General features: G+C 62.1%; 1 protein-coding gene across 4 annotated transcripts in view; it reads right to left on the reverse strand.

The window, feature by feature from the left end:
* The window catches only part of STK32C (serine/threonine kinase 32C), a 68,870-nt gene that overhangs the window by 25,064 nt on the left and 29,621 nt on the right, over positions 1 to 14,185 (reverse strand). Inside the window, exons 1-2 of one of the 4 annotated variants that reach the window (XM_082721564.1) lie at positions 11,438 to 11,651; positions 4,193 to 4,248 (exon numbers count right to left, since the gene is read on the reverse strand). Coding sequence is in view for 1 of the 4 variants with exons in the window: in XM_082721562.1 (XP_082577688.1) it covers positions 4,193 to 4,248 (56 nt within the window). In the remaining 3 variants the exon portion in view is untranslated. Of the gene's footprint in view, positions 1 to 501; positions 794 to 4,192; positions 4,249 to 11,437; positions 11,652 to 14,185 lie in introns of those variants that run through there. The other 3 variants (XM_082721562.1, XM_082721563.1, XM_082721565.1) reach the window with 3 other exon arrangements.

The raw sequence follows: 14,185 nt of genomic DNA on the forward strand, positions 1-14,185 counted from the left end.
TTCCTGATGGTCCAGTCTGACCAGGTGCCCCCCTGAGGAGGCTCTGCACACCCCTGTCCCGAATGGAGACCCAGACTCTGCCCCGTGGATAGCATCGCTGGGAGCCTGTACCTTCCAGCAAGGAGGACATTCAGGTTGGCAAAGCCAGAACCCCACCCACTGGCCACACCTGCCACAGGGCTGCCCAGGCTAGGAGTATCAGCCACAGCCAGTGACCACCCAGGTCCCCGGCCCCCAGCAGCCACAGTGGCCTCGGGGGTTGGCAGGGTGACAGACGTCACCATTTTCCAATAAACTGCAGCGCTAGAAAGTGAAATCTCCTGTTAACAGTAACAAAGATAATGTGTGCGTCAGCTTAACAAGCAGAAACTCCAAGAACAAGACAATCAGCAGAACAGAAGGCCAAAGACCCACCAAAAGTGTCACATTTCACTGGAGAAGCACTGCAGCCGAGCTGGGGAAGTTAGCAACTTTCTCTGAACCTTTAAACGCAGTTCCTACCCAAAGTTCATGACTTTGTCTTGATCGCGACAACACTTCCGTGGAAGTTCCAATGGAAAACCAGTAAGAGGACCGCGGGCGTCCTGGCAGAGGGTGGGGGCCGAGGGCAGGAAGGAGCGCGGCCGCTGGGGCGGGCCGGGGGCGAGCGCGTCCGAGGCGGGTCGAGGATCTTCGCCAGAACCGCCTTGAACGTACTAGTTAGTTACAGGTCAGCCAAGGTCAGCCAAGGGCACCGAGAGCTGGGCTGGTGCTGGGGACACGGCGAGGGCGGCCGGGGGCAAAGAGGGGGCGGTCGGGGGCAGACGGGCCGGGAAGGGGCGGCTGGGGACACGGCGGGGGCGGCCGGGGGCAGAGAGGGGGCGGCCGGGGCGGCAGCGGAGAGGGCGGCCGGGCGCACCCCGCAGGCTCCCCCGGAGAGGGCGCTGGGCCCGGCCCTCGCCGTCCGCCGCGCCCTCCGCCGGAAAGGGCCGCGGGGAAGCAGGACCTCCCCTGGCCCGAGGCCCAGAGCCCGAGGCCCTGAGGACGGCGCCGCCCCTCCCCCCGGAGGGACCAAACACTGGCCCCTGCCCCGGCGCCGCCCTCCCGGCCCGCCCTGATCCCGGTCACATGACCTTCCCGGGCCAATCCGAGGGCAGCTTCCCGCGTAACTGGGCGGGGCCGAAGCGCACGGTGCAGCCGCCCGGTCCGACGGCGGCGTGCGGGGCCGAGACCCGTGGGGGCTGGCGAGGGCGGCCCGGCCGAGACCCGCGGCGGAGGAGCGGCCCCAGCCCTTCCCCTCCCGGCGCTGTTCGCGCACTGTCACCCCTGCCGCTCCCTGGGGTCGAGTGTCACTTGCGACCCGAGGCCCCAGGCAGTGGTGTACGGCGTGATCACCTAGCCCTGCACCCGCTCACCTGCCCCGCGCCCGCTCACCTGCCGCGCGCCCCTCACCTGTCCCGCCCGCTCACCTGCTCCGCCCGCTCACCTGTCCCGCACCCGCTCACCTGCCCCGCGCCCGCTCACCTGCCGCGCGCCCCTCACCTGTCCCGCCCGCTCACCTGCTCCGCCCGCTCACCTGTCCCGCACCCGCTCACCTGCCCCGCGCCCGCTCACCTGCCGCGCGCCCCTCACCTGTCCCGCCCGCTCACCTGCCCCGCGCCCGCTCACCTGTCCCGCACCCGCTCACTTGCCCCGCGCCCGCTCACCTGCCCCGCACCCGCTCACCTGCCGCGCGCCCCTCACCTGTCCCTCACCCGCTCACCTGCTCCACCCGCTCACCTGTCCCGCACCCGCTCACTTGCTCCGCCCGCTCACCTGCCCCGCACCCGCTCACCTGCCCCGCGCCCGCTCACCTGCCGCGCGCCCGCTCACCTGCCCCACAGGAGTGAGGCCCCCTGCTGGGCTTACCTGGGCTCAGGCGTCTTGGGAACAACAGCCCCCACCCCTAGCCCCCAGCCCAATCACAGGAGCGAGCGGGGAGGAGCCTCCTGCACTGAGAACCGCCCCCCCCACTCCTGGCCTGGTCAGAAGAACCAGGCACAAGGGCCCTCCACCTGCCAGCTGGGGCTGGGGTTCTGGGCACACGCTGTAAGCTTCCAGCACCAGCTTCCATTCTGCTCTGCAAAACAAAGCCATCTCCCCGGGGGCGTGGTTTCTCAGGCATGGCGGACTTGGGAGGGTGGGGAGGGGCGTTTAATGGGGGCAGAGCTCCAGTTTTCCAAGACAAGGGAGTCGAGACAAGGATGAGGTGGTCACTCAGCAGTCCGAGCCGCGCACCTCCAGGTGATTTCAACCGTGTATGACTTCACGACAACAGCAAAACAACAACAACAAAAACCTGGAAAAACCGAAAACACTAAGCAGACTTTGTACCCAAGGTCCAGAAACAGCAAGCTTGGGAGTGGCGGTCAGGGAGCCAAGGGCGGTCACAAATGCGCCCCCAAAGGGTGGGGCAGCCACCGAGGGAGCAGCCCTTGCTGGGAAGAGCTGGTCCTGTCACAGGCGCCACTTTGCCTTCCCGCGTGAAGTGGGAGCATCAGTGAACTCGGGGTGTTTACAGCTGCTCGACCCAGTCGTCCGCAGAGAGCCAGGGTTCCCTGTGCAGTCGGGCATGGAGGGCCTGCGCACACACATCTCAAGTAAGGCCACAAACAGGCACTTACAGGCTCGGCCACACACACTTGGAGATGGCCTTCTGAGTCCTGGGGAGCTTCTGCATTGGGGTCACTGCTCCAGCCACTGAGAGCAGCTGGAAGGCCCAGAGCCCAGGTCAGTGACAGGTCCTTGGCTTCTCCACATTCCAGAAAGCCATCGAGGGCAGGGCGCCCTGGGACTACAGCCCAGAGACCCTGCAGGCCTCATTAGGCGGGCTCGTTAGGGAGCCATTCCAAGGCAGCTCGTGTCTGAGGCTGAAGTCTCAGCAGGACCTTGCCGGCACGCCACCGCTCTGCAGAGTCCCGTCTCCGGGACCTGGGGCCAGCTGGCTTTTCAAAGCTAGAACTGGTCAGAGAACCCGGAATCCTGGGGTTCTGCAGACGGGGCAGTGGGGGCGTGTGTGCCGCCTGGCAGTGCAGAAGGAGCCTGAGGGGACCACAGGGACGGGAGGAGGCAGGGGACAGAGAAGTGGCTGCCCCAGGTCAGCCCCCAACACTGCTCGTCCTCCGTGTCTCCCCATACACGCCACTCTTCCTGAAACCTGGTGAGGGCTGGTGCCCTCCACCGCCTAACCTAACCTTACCCTTAACCTGAGCCCCACCCTGTCTGTCCCTCGACCTTCCCCACGCCCTCTGGAACCCCAGCAGACAGAATTTACAGTCGGTTGGGAGAAGCAGGGTGGGCAGGGGGCAACCCAACCAGCAGATCTTAAAAATACTCTTCTTAACGAGAGTGTTTGATGGGTTCCTGCAGGAGGTCATTGCTCCCGTTCATAACTTCCCAGGCGTGGGGGACCCAAGGCTCGGCATCCAGACGCAGCTGCATGGAGAGGGGAGCCAATCCTCCTCTGCCAAGCCTCCTCCTCTGCTCCGAAGAAACTCTCCACCCAGAAGTGACCCATCTACAGCAGGCCCACAAGGCCAAGTCCCGAGAGCTAATTTTAACCTTCTCAGAGTGCTCGTTAAGCCTCTTTGAGTTATAATTACCCCCGATCTCGAGAGTTACAAGGCAGCAATCAGGAAGTTAGATGTGGACAAGAGAGAACGAAGGAGCAGGGAGACGTCTTCGACGGCGCAGCGGCCAGGATGAGGACACAGGCTCAGCTGCACTGTCCGCCCTGCCCCCCGCACCCCTGCAGGAGCAGCCTGGCGTCAGAGGGTCCCAGCGGCTCCCGGACACTGAAATCCACGGCCACCCCCCCCACCAGGGGCTTCTAAGGCACTTCCTTTGTGGCCTTGAGTGGGCTCCCGCCTCTGAAGAAAGTGGCCCCACCGCGGGGCGGGCATCAGAGTCTCAAGTGAGGGGGCATCGGGGTCTTGGTCCTACAAAGCCCCACAGCTGTGCCATCTGCACCATCAGCTCCCAGCCGCGTTAGAGACCCGCAAAGACCTGGACGGAAGACCCCAGTGCTCCTGAGCGAGGCTGACACCCCACTCTGACCCGCCTCATTGCCAGCCTGTCCACGTCCCCCTCCGACAGACGTGGGGGTCCCGGCCTCACAGAGCCGGTGCGCTGCGGGGACGGTCCTACCATGCCCTCCTTGCTGGCTCTGCCTTACCTTCCCGAAGCTGCCCTTTCCGATGGCCCGAAGGATCTGGAAGTGGTCGAAGTTCACTGCAGAAAAAACAGAGACATAGCAGGTGAGCTGGCAGCAAGGCCCAGGGCCCTCCACCAGCCCCCAGTGGAGCCGCTGTCCAGGGGCTGCCCCCCACCACTGCAGGGAGCCCTCCCCTGCACCCCGGAAGTGGGTCCTGGGGCCGGCAGGAGGCTCAGCTCAGGCTTTGTGTGTCAAGCAGGGACGGCCTGAGCCAAGGCTGAGAGGTGGGTCCTGGGGCCGGACCATCCCTCTTCCCGGGCTCCTTGCGAGGCCAGGCCACCCCGCCCACAGACCACGCAGAGGACAGGGTATGCCCTTCAGTCCCAGGCACCTAGACACCCCCACCCTGAACTGCCCCCACGCAGGAAGCCCGGAGCCTGCCTCCCGCCCTCCCGCTGAGTCTCCCGTGGGGTTCACAGGGGGAGCTACGGGAGAGCCTGCCGCGGCCCGGGGACGAGTAACGGGCACTTTCTGAAGGGCGGTCCCCAGGCCTGCGGGAAACCACCCGAATCTTGACTTCCATTAACTTCCCCCAGACTTAAGCCCCTCCTAGGGAAAGGGGTCGTTGGAAATTGCAGCTTTACTAACTGTCCTGGTCCTCAAGGAAGATGCTCCCCGCCATGCACGCGGGCCATGCACACGGGCCACGCACAGGCCACACACACAGGCCACACACAGGCCACGCACACGGGCCACGCACACGCGGTGCCCGGGCGTAGTCATCTGGGAGTGAGCGGTTCGGACCGGCTCTAGGACTCCCGCTTCACTCTGACCCTGACATGTGAGCTGCCCTCCACTGGTTTCCTTCCCATGAGCATCTCGGTGCCCCAGGCAGCTTGGACCAGTCTTGCTTCCCACATCTGCCCGCCCCCCAGGACGCGGCTCCCCCAGCTGACTACCACGCGGCCAGATGGCCCCACCTGTGCCCCAGGTCTGAACCCTCCCCAAGTCCCTGTCCTCAGGTCTGTGCCCTCCCAGGTCTGTTACCTCCAGGCCTGTGTCCCCCCAAGCCTGTGCCCCCTAGGCCTGTGCCCCCCGGTCAGGGCCGCCCCCCAAACGACAGGCTGCTCCAAGACACACAGCTCTTGTTCTCTCGCTTTGGGCTTTGCGGCACCCGCTGAGCCCGGCTCCACTTCCAGATGCGGGCCCTGGGCACTCGTGAGACGCTACGGGCCCCGGACACCCACGGCCCTGCAGTCCGTGCAGTCTGGGCTGCTCCCTGGGTGGGGGGTGGGGGGGCGAGGGCCCTGGCGTGCCACACGGAGAATGGCGCGTGGAGCCTCAGGGGGCACCTGTGCGTGTGACCCAGCACGTGGCGTGAGAGGACCCGCCCGGGAGTGGAAGGGAGGGCGTTAGGGTCAGGCACCCTCCCCCGGGTGCCAGCACAGCGCTGGGCCGGCCACACACCCCAGGGCTGAGGTTAGCGGGGGGCTTAGCCACGGCAATCACGGAGCTCAGAGAAAGGCAGACGCGGGACTCCAGACTCCCAGTGGAGGGAGAGGGTGGGAGCAGAGCGTGTTAAACAGTAGGTCAGGAGCAGAGGAAATCCACACCGTGCCCCCCACGCCACTCTCACTCCCCGGAGGCTGAGGTTAGCCCAGGGCATCTGGGGGAAAAAGGCGGGCGGAGGTCGGCCAGGCACGGAAGTGGTCCACACCGGCCGGCCCTGTGGCCTCTCCTGCGCCTGCTTCCAGGAGTGGGAGGGGAGAGCGTGCACCCCACTGCACGGAGCCTGTGGCTTGGGGCACAACCACCCCTACTTCCTGAGACCCCAGGGCGGGAGAGGGCACACAGTGGGAGTCCCGGACGGCCGTCAGGGCACTGTGTGGGCCACCTGCAAGCTTCACGGGAGACCTGGGCGGGGTGGAAATCCCACACGTAGCTGCTGGGCACCAGGAGACCAGTGAGCCGGGAGGAGCCCCAGGCAGGCCCAGGACTGGGCTGGGGGTGAGTCCCACGGCGGCTGGAAGCTGGGAGCAAGGCTCTCCCAGACACACACAGCGACCCTGCTCCGAGGCCGGAGGGCGTGCGTCCGGGGGCCTGTAGACACAAGTTGGGCTCAACACCTCGGGTCCAGCTCCCTGTGACCTTGAGCCCAAGTCCTGAGGGCCAAGCCGCTGTCCGGCCCACATACCTGGTGCTCCTCACCGACGGAGGTCAGCACCCTGGGTCCCGCGAGCGTCCACCCTCCCGTCCACCAGCCATCCGTCCGTCCCAGGCAGACCTGCAGGCTCTGGCGCCCTGCTGCCCTGCACACGGCTCCTGGGGGGCCCTGGACACCCCAGCTGACAGACAAGGCTCGGCTTCTCTTGGGCCCTTCGGGCCCCGGCCTCGGCGCTGTCTGACTGAGGGCTCTGGCCGTAGGTCTGCATGGGACGCGGGGCCCCGCCGCGTGCGCCAAGGTCGGAGGCCGCTGCGCCAACCACAGGCCGGGCCTGACCCGGGGGCGGGCAGCGAGGGGTCCGCCCAGAGTGGGCCCTCCATTGTGGGGAGCCAGCCAACAAACAGGGTGCCCGAAAGGAAACAAAGCAGCGGGGGTGCTATCTCCACGAGGTCTGGGCCCAGAGATGAGGAGGTGAGCGGGGAGCGCCCGGACTGAGGCCGGCGGAGGGCGTCTGCGGCGCCCCTGCGCGGATCCGTGTCGCCCTGCGAGCTGTGGACACGCTCCCCTTCCCTCGCCGCCGCGAGACACCTCTGAGGTCCCAGGCGGAAGGAGAAGGGAATGTAGCCCCCACGGTCCTGTGGCTTCGACGCGCCCTGTCAGGACCCCAAGCGCCGCAGGAGGGAGCCCGCCGGGGCGGCCGGCACCCACCAGGGCCCTCCTGCCGTGCCGCCGGCTCTCCGGGTACAGACGAATATTTAAAACACAAAGGTCCAAGAATATTCATTCTTCAAGGAAGGCTTTTATGCTGCCTAGTTGGCAATCACAGAGCAGGGTGTTGCTATGAAAATAGGTCACCTTGGGGCGCCCGGGGGCTCAGACGGTGAAGCGTCTGCCCTCAGCCTGGGTCACGGTCCCGCGTCCTGGGATCGAGCCCCAAGGAGTCCTGGCTCCGGGGGAGGCCTGCTTCTCCCTCTCCCTCTGCCTCTCTCCTTGCTCATGCTCTCTCTCTGTATCTGTCTCAAATAAGTAAAAAAATCCTTAAAAAAATTGTTTTTTTAAGAGAAAGAAAATAGGTCATCTTGAGGCCGAATGATGGGGAGCAGCGGGAGGTCCTGGTTCTCTCTGACCAGGTAGAGGAGCGGCCGCTGGGCGAGCCCCAGGATCACCTCCAAGCCCAGTGATCCTGCGCCATCTCTCCACGTGCCGGTGTGAGGTCCGGCGCCCACACACAACTCCTACGGGGACTTTCGCATGATTTCTGAGGTTCTTTGCCGCCGCTGGGCTTCGTGAGGGGACAGAGCACCCCCGGGGACATAGCCAGCGGCTTTCCCAGGAGTGCCGTCAGCACGCCCACGGCCGTGTTCCCGTGGGACTCATGCAAATCATTCTGGTTTCCCCAAGACCCGACCTGACTTGACCCTCCGGCCTGGCCGCTGGGCCACGGGTGGCTGGAGGGAGAGAGGGGAGGGCACCCCCAGAGTGCGAAGCGGGCCTCACGCCACACACGGCGGCGGACAAAGCCAACGGGTGGCCCTTGTGCAGATGCTCCAGAATCCAAAGACAGCGTTAGGTAATGTCTGAGCAATGCAGACTCAAGCTCAGCACTCGCCCTCAGTGGGCAGAGGGGCGACCCAACAGCAAGGTCTTAGGGGCGCCATGGGTCCCCGTGAGTTTCGGGGTTTGGAATTCAGCCCTTTCAAAAGCCGGTGCCGCCAGCGAGGAAAGCAAGACAGAAGGTGAGCCCAGGGAGAGTAAAAATAGAGCTGCTGTTACGTGAGTCACCGCTGCTGTTACGGGGGACACGGTGCCCGCGCTGGGGGCAGGGGAGGGGAGCCCGTGCCCACCCGGGGCCCAGCTTGCCCCTGACCCCCACGGCCCACATCCTCATGCCGTCAGGGCCTGGGCAGTAGGCCCCGTGGGGACGTGACCGGCCCATGGCCACCGGACAAGTCCCTTCCCCCGCGCCTCCCTGTCCCCCAGAACAGGCCCCGCCCTCTCCACATCCCTGGTGAATTCCCTACCAGAAGTCGGGATTTATCTGGAAAGCTGCAATCATAAGTCAAGTGTCACAAGAAGCCGAAATTCATTCAAAAGTTGAGGACAATTTGTCAAACAACCTATGACCCAGAAAACTCCCACAGAAAATCATCCAGTCCAGCGGAGGCCGGCTCCGGTCCCTCCCGGCCTCCGCAGGACACACGGACGGGCCTGCCGATGTGCGAGTGGTCACCAGACGGTCTCCTCCAACGCACCACCGAACCCCTAACCTGCTGGCTGCCATGGGCCCTCCACGGCCACCGGCTCGCCCCACAAGCGGCTCACACCACGCACTGGACACCGCGCCCAGCCCTCCGTGTCCCGACCCCGCCAGTTCTCAGAGCCGCTCAGCAAGAGACGCTCCTGCTTGCAGGCGAAGAAAGAGCTGGGGAAAGAGCCGACTCTGGGTGAGGGACCACGGGCCTCGGGACACAAGAGACGGGACTGCGGGGAGCCAGCACTGGAATACTTCTGTGCCCCACTGCCTCCCGGGCACCTGCTCAGCCCTCAGGCCCTTCTCCAGGAAGCCTGCGCTGGGCCCTCTGAGCACTCACCACCCAGCCGGTGCCCGCTCGCCCCCATGCCCCCGCCATGGGACACCAGCTCAGTGCCCAGCCCAAGGTCGGTGGGGGCAGCACGCTCACACTGTCTCTTCAGGAACAGACATGACGAGGGCATGGCGCCAGCCCAGGGACCGGGCTGAGGCCTCGGGGGCTCACGTTCCCGAACAGTCCCTCTGCTCATGCGCAGGAATGTGCCTGGGGACCTGAGTGACTGGAGGCCAGAAGCCAGGCGGTCCTGGCGCCTTCCCACCCCCAGGCTGGACCGCAGGGGAGACCACGGGCACGTCTGCCTACAGGAAACCTCAGCCCGTACCACCTCCAGCGACAGCTCCCCACACCCACATGGTTTATCCTGGGTTGGGCCCGCTCCCGCGTCCGGAGCTGTTTGACAACGGCATCCTCAGCCTTCATGAACAGGAGATTAGGGCAACAGCCAAACCACTAGAGCATCCCTGCCAGCTGGGGTCCAGTCCCTCCAGGGCCTGCCGGGGAGGCTGTCTGCACAGGCTCCCGCCACCCCCCGTGGCTGTGGGGGGCATGCCTCCCCGGGGGTGCCCAATGGGGTCCTGCTGTTCAAGGTCCGCCACCCCTGGCCCCTCCCTGTCCCCGGTGCACAGCCCCAGGTCCACCATCAGGGACGGCCTTGAGTCCCTCAATAACACCCTGGGAGCCCCCAGTTCAGCCTCAGGACTCAGGAGCTGGTTGGAGGCTGCCGTGGCTCGGCACAGGGGTGAGCAAGGAAGGGGACAAACAGGCAGCTGGGCCCTGAACCCTGAGGCAGCTCTGCCCAGTCAAGCAAACTGGCCCCTGGCCCAGCTGCCGACTGGACCCTGCCCTGTCCTCTCACTCTGCGGCACTGCCAGGAGACCCCGGCCTGTGTGTGCCCCGGGGTTGGCATGTATGTGCCTCCCCGGTGCTCCGACAGAGACTCGGGCCAAGGAAGGGGCAGAGTGAAGCCAGGACCGGCAGCCCCCGGACCTGCGTCAGCAACATCTCAGCCCACCCAGGGAGCAGAGCGCAGTCAGTCCCAGGGAGGTCTGACCCGGGGGCAGACAGTCAGAGCTGGCCCCACGACGGTGGCTGCAGCTACCCTCCAGAGGGGCTCTGCCCACAGGCTTGAGTCCACCAGGAGGCTGGCTGCCCGTGGAGGAATCGGGGGGTCCCGTGTCCCCAGGGGAACAGAGGGATTCCAGGGAGAGAACTTAGAGGAGGAATCGGGGGGTCCCGCGTCCCCAGGGGAACAGAGGGACTCCAGGGAGAGAACTTAGAGGAGGAATCGGGGGGTCCCGCGTCCCCAGGGGAACAGAGGGACTCCAGGGAGAGAACTTAGAGATGCACACGTGGTGGAGATGCTTGGCTAGGCCAAGGGCCGGAGAAAGCCCCGGCCTGCTGTCTGTGTTTCCATCCGCCTTGTGTGCCTCTGGGCTTGGATAATGGCCCTGCCGTGCTCCCTGCCACCTTCCCCACAGAGAGGGGCCTCACGGGAAGAGGCCTCAGAGGCTGGAGCACGTGAGCGCCAGGGTCCCCAGGCCACCAAGCAGCGGTGCCCAGAAGGGAGACCCCCCCACCCCGCCGTCACCAACCCAGCCTCTCTTCCGGCTCCAGGAGAGGCCCCAGAGTTGAGGCTCCCAGGCCCTGGGGTACGTGTCAGCCACCCCGAGGACTTGGAGCCCTGGTTGCCGGCGTAGGGTGGGAGCCCTGCCGCTCGCTGCTGCTGACCCTGTGGCATCCGACGGCACCCAGAGCTGCCAAGTCAAACACCTGCCACGCGAACCCGGCCACGCGATCCCAGCCTTGCCTGGGAGGCCCACGTGGAACTCCCGGCCACAGAGGCCTGAGCTGAGGGAGCCCCATCTGCAGCCCCCCAGAAATCCCCGGCCCGGCGCATCCCTCCCTGCCCCACAGCCCACAGCCCTAAGGCCGGCTGCTGGGCCTGCGTGTGGGCCCTGGACGGGAGTACCCGGGGGCTGGTCCGACCGGGCCCAGCTCACACTCCCTGCGCCGTGGGCCAGATGGCCGGAGGCACCGGACAAGTCGGCAGACACGCAGAACCCTGCAGCGAGCCCCAGGAGGCAGTGCCCGTGGTCTCGCTATGAAGTTCAAGCACAGCGAGGCCAAGTATTACTCGAGGATGGGGCGGTCGGCAGCGTTGCAGCTCGGACGGGGGCTGGGTCCGTGACGTGGATGAGAACTGCATGTGGGAGAACCCGTAGATGTGGTTCAGGACTTCAGCCTCGCCTGAGGAAATGCACGCGGGCCGGGACCCTGCTGCACGGGGTGGCACTGGGCAGGGCCCGAGGGAGCAAGCTAAGAAGGAGGGAGAGGAGCAGGAGGTGGCCCAGGGAGGCATCCACCGTGAGAGATGCACCGCGCTCGTAACCCACGAGGCAGCCAGAAGGTGGAAAAGCCCAAGAGCCCAGCCGGTCTCTGACCAACCCCAGAGCGTCTTAGGGACTCCACAAGGCAGTAGGAAAAAGACAGAAAACAACAGAAAAGAGTCACCTTCACGAACAGGCACCTCGCAAAAGATGCCCACATGCCAGCTCAACACAGACGCACGCGCGACGTCTCGGGGACCAGAAGAGGCTCAGAGAGCGGGACCGCCCCACATCCGAGAGACCAGCCTGAGCCAGGGAAGCCGGCCACGCAAGCTGAAGGCGTGAGCCACCGGAGTTCGGCTACGTCGCTGAGGGAGTAAAGCCGAGCTCTGGGCACCCCAGGGCCCAGCTGGGACACACCCACAAATACAGACACACGCCCACCAGCCGGCACGCTCAGGAAATGCGGAACAGTCACAAACTGGAAATTCCCCACATGCTCGACCATGCAGAATGGGTAACAGGGTGATCTGTCCACAGAAGAACCCCAGCCACAAAGACGATGAGAGGGTTCCCACCACACAGACCAACCACGGAGGCTCTGATTTCACTTTTGAAAGCTCAATTCTAAGAAACATTCCTTGTTGTAGAAAAACATGCATTTCCCAGTTACTGGCAGCAGAACCGAGTACATGGCCAATGCTCACTGTCACGTCCATCCGTCCTCTTCCCTGGCGGGGCAGGGCCCACCTGGCCTGTGAGGGACAGACAGACGGAAATCTGTTACAGTGCTGGGTTTACCTACAGCTCTCTGCGGTCCTCCACGGCCCCGGGGCCATGCTGTGTGCACATTCACATCTGAAAACAAGACATACCAAGGGTGAAGAAGCCCCAGCGTCAGAAGTTTTCAGCCCCACGTGCCTGTGTCAAGAGATGGTGAAGGAGAACAAAGTGTATGCAGAGAAGAAGGAAGAAGGAAGTCAGAGAGACAGACAGCAGGAATATCAACAAAACTGAAAGTTATTTTTGTGATTTGTAACATTGACAAACCTTTGGAAGACTGATTTTTTAAAGATTCATTTCTCTATTATTTTCAAAGAGAGAGAGAGACTGAGAAAGCAAAGTGAGGAGAGGCACGGGGAGAGACAGAGCCACAAGCAGACCCCACACTAAGCTGCGAGCCCAATGTGGGGCTCAACCCCACCACCCTGACATCAGGACCTGACCCAGAACCAAGAGTCAGTTGCTTAGCCAACTGCGACACCCAGTTGCCCCTAGACCAGTTTTTTTTTTTTTTAAAGACAGAGAAACATAAACATTAAGAATTTTACAAAGATCATGTCATCATGGACCCCACACGCATCTAAAGGATAATTTAGAAAGATCATGAACAACTAACTTTATGTCAATGGATTATACTATGTGGACAAAATGGAGAGATTCCTTGAAATACACAATTTATGAAACTAATACAGACAGAACACACACTTGTACTACCTGAACGGTCTCAGGTCTGTTTTTTCTGAAATAATGTATTCATAATCGAAATCCACCCTCCAGAAAAGATCTCCAGTCCAGATGGCTTCACTGGTGAATTCTATCAACTTTTTAAGGAAGAAACAATACCGATCTCACACAGACTCATTTAGAAAACAGAGAAATTAAGCACCTTCTGACTTGTTTTATGAGATCAATGTTTTCCCGACAGCAAGGCCTGATAAGCCTATGACAGAAGAAAGTTACAGACCAATGTTTCCTCAGAGCATGCATGCAAAATCCCTTAACAAAATATTAGCAAATTAGCAGCAGTATAAAAAATATAACACATTGCAACTGATGAGGTCCGTGCCAGGAATGCAAGGTTGGTTCAACTCTAGAAACCAATGGCTCACAGTCCTTGCACTAAGAGGATGAAGAAGGAACCCAGGACCCCCTCAGTAGATATGGGAGATGCACTTGACAAAACACACATGCGTTTGTGCTGAGGGCTCTCTGCAAACAAGAACAGAACCTTCCGATGGTCAGACGGGACACCCGACCGTCTGCAGCTGAGACCGCGTTTAACTGTGGCAAGAGAACACTTCCTCCAAGCGGGGAACAGGGTGAGGCTGCCCATCCTCATCATTTTCTCTAGTGCTGCCCTGGCCAAAGACATAGGAGAAGCAGCTAAAAATAAAGAATGGAAAAGACTGCAGAGCGGTCCATGGAGAAGGTCCTGAGGACCGTACAGGCCACGTCCAGAGCGGACACATGAATTAGCAAGGTCACATGATACATGGTCTATACCTAAAGTTTTTTGGATTTCTAATATAATATCAACAAAGTACTGAAAAATGAGATTTTCCAAATCACCCTGTACCAAAGTCATTACATATACAGGAATATGACTAAGAAAGATGTGCAAGACTCACACATGAAACCCTGAAACACAGAGATCATGGAGGACCCAAGTAAGCGGAGAGGCGCCCCAGGTCCCAGGTAGGAACAGTGGACAGGAAGGTGGCTCCTTCTTTCCAAAGGTGTCTATAGAGTCAGTGGGATTCTGGTCAAAGCCTTAGTTAGGTTTTCTTTGCTAGAAATGGGTGGGCAGACACGAAAATTCAGATGGAAATGGAAATGACCTAGAATAGTTTAAAAAAATAAAAAAAAAAAAGAGCAAAGTTGAAGGACTTGCACTACCTGATTTTAATGCTTTTTCTTTCTTTCTTTCTTCCTTTCTTTCTTTTTTTAACAGATCCTGTTTATCTATCTGACAGAGATCACAGATAGGCAGAGCAGCAGGCAGAGAGAGAGGGGGAAGCAGGCTTCCTGCTTGAGCAGAGAGCCCGATGCAGGGCTTGAGCCCAGGACCCTGGGATCATGACCTGAGCTGAAGGCTTTAACCCACTGACCCACCCAGGCGCCCCTGGTTTTAAGTCTTAACGTAAAGGTA

This window comes from Mustela nivalis, assembly GCF_964662115.1.
Source record: "Mustela nivalis genome assembly, chromosome: 2".
Lineage (NCBI taxonomy): Eukaryota > Metazoa > Chordata > Mammalia > Carnivora > Mustelidae > Mustela > Mustela nivalis.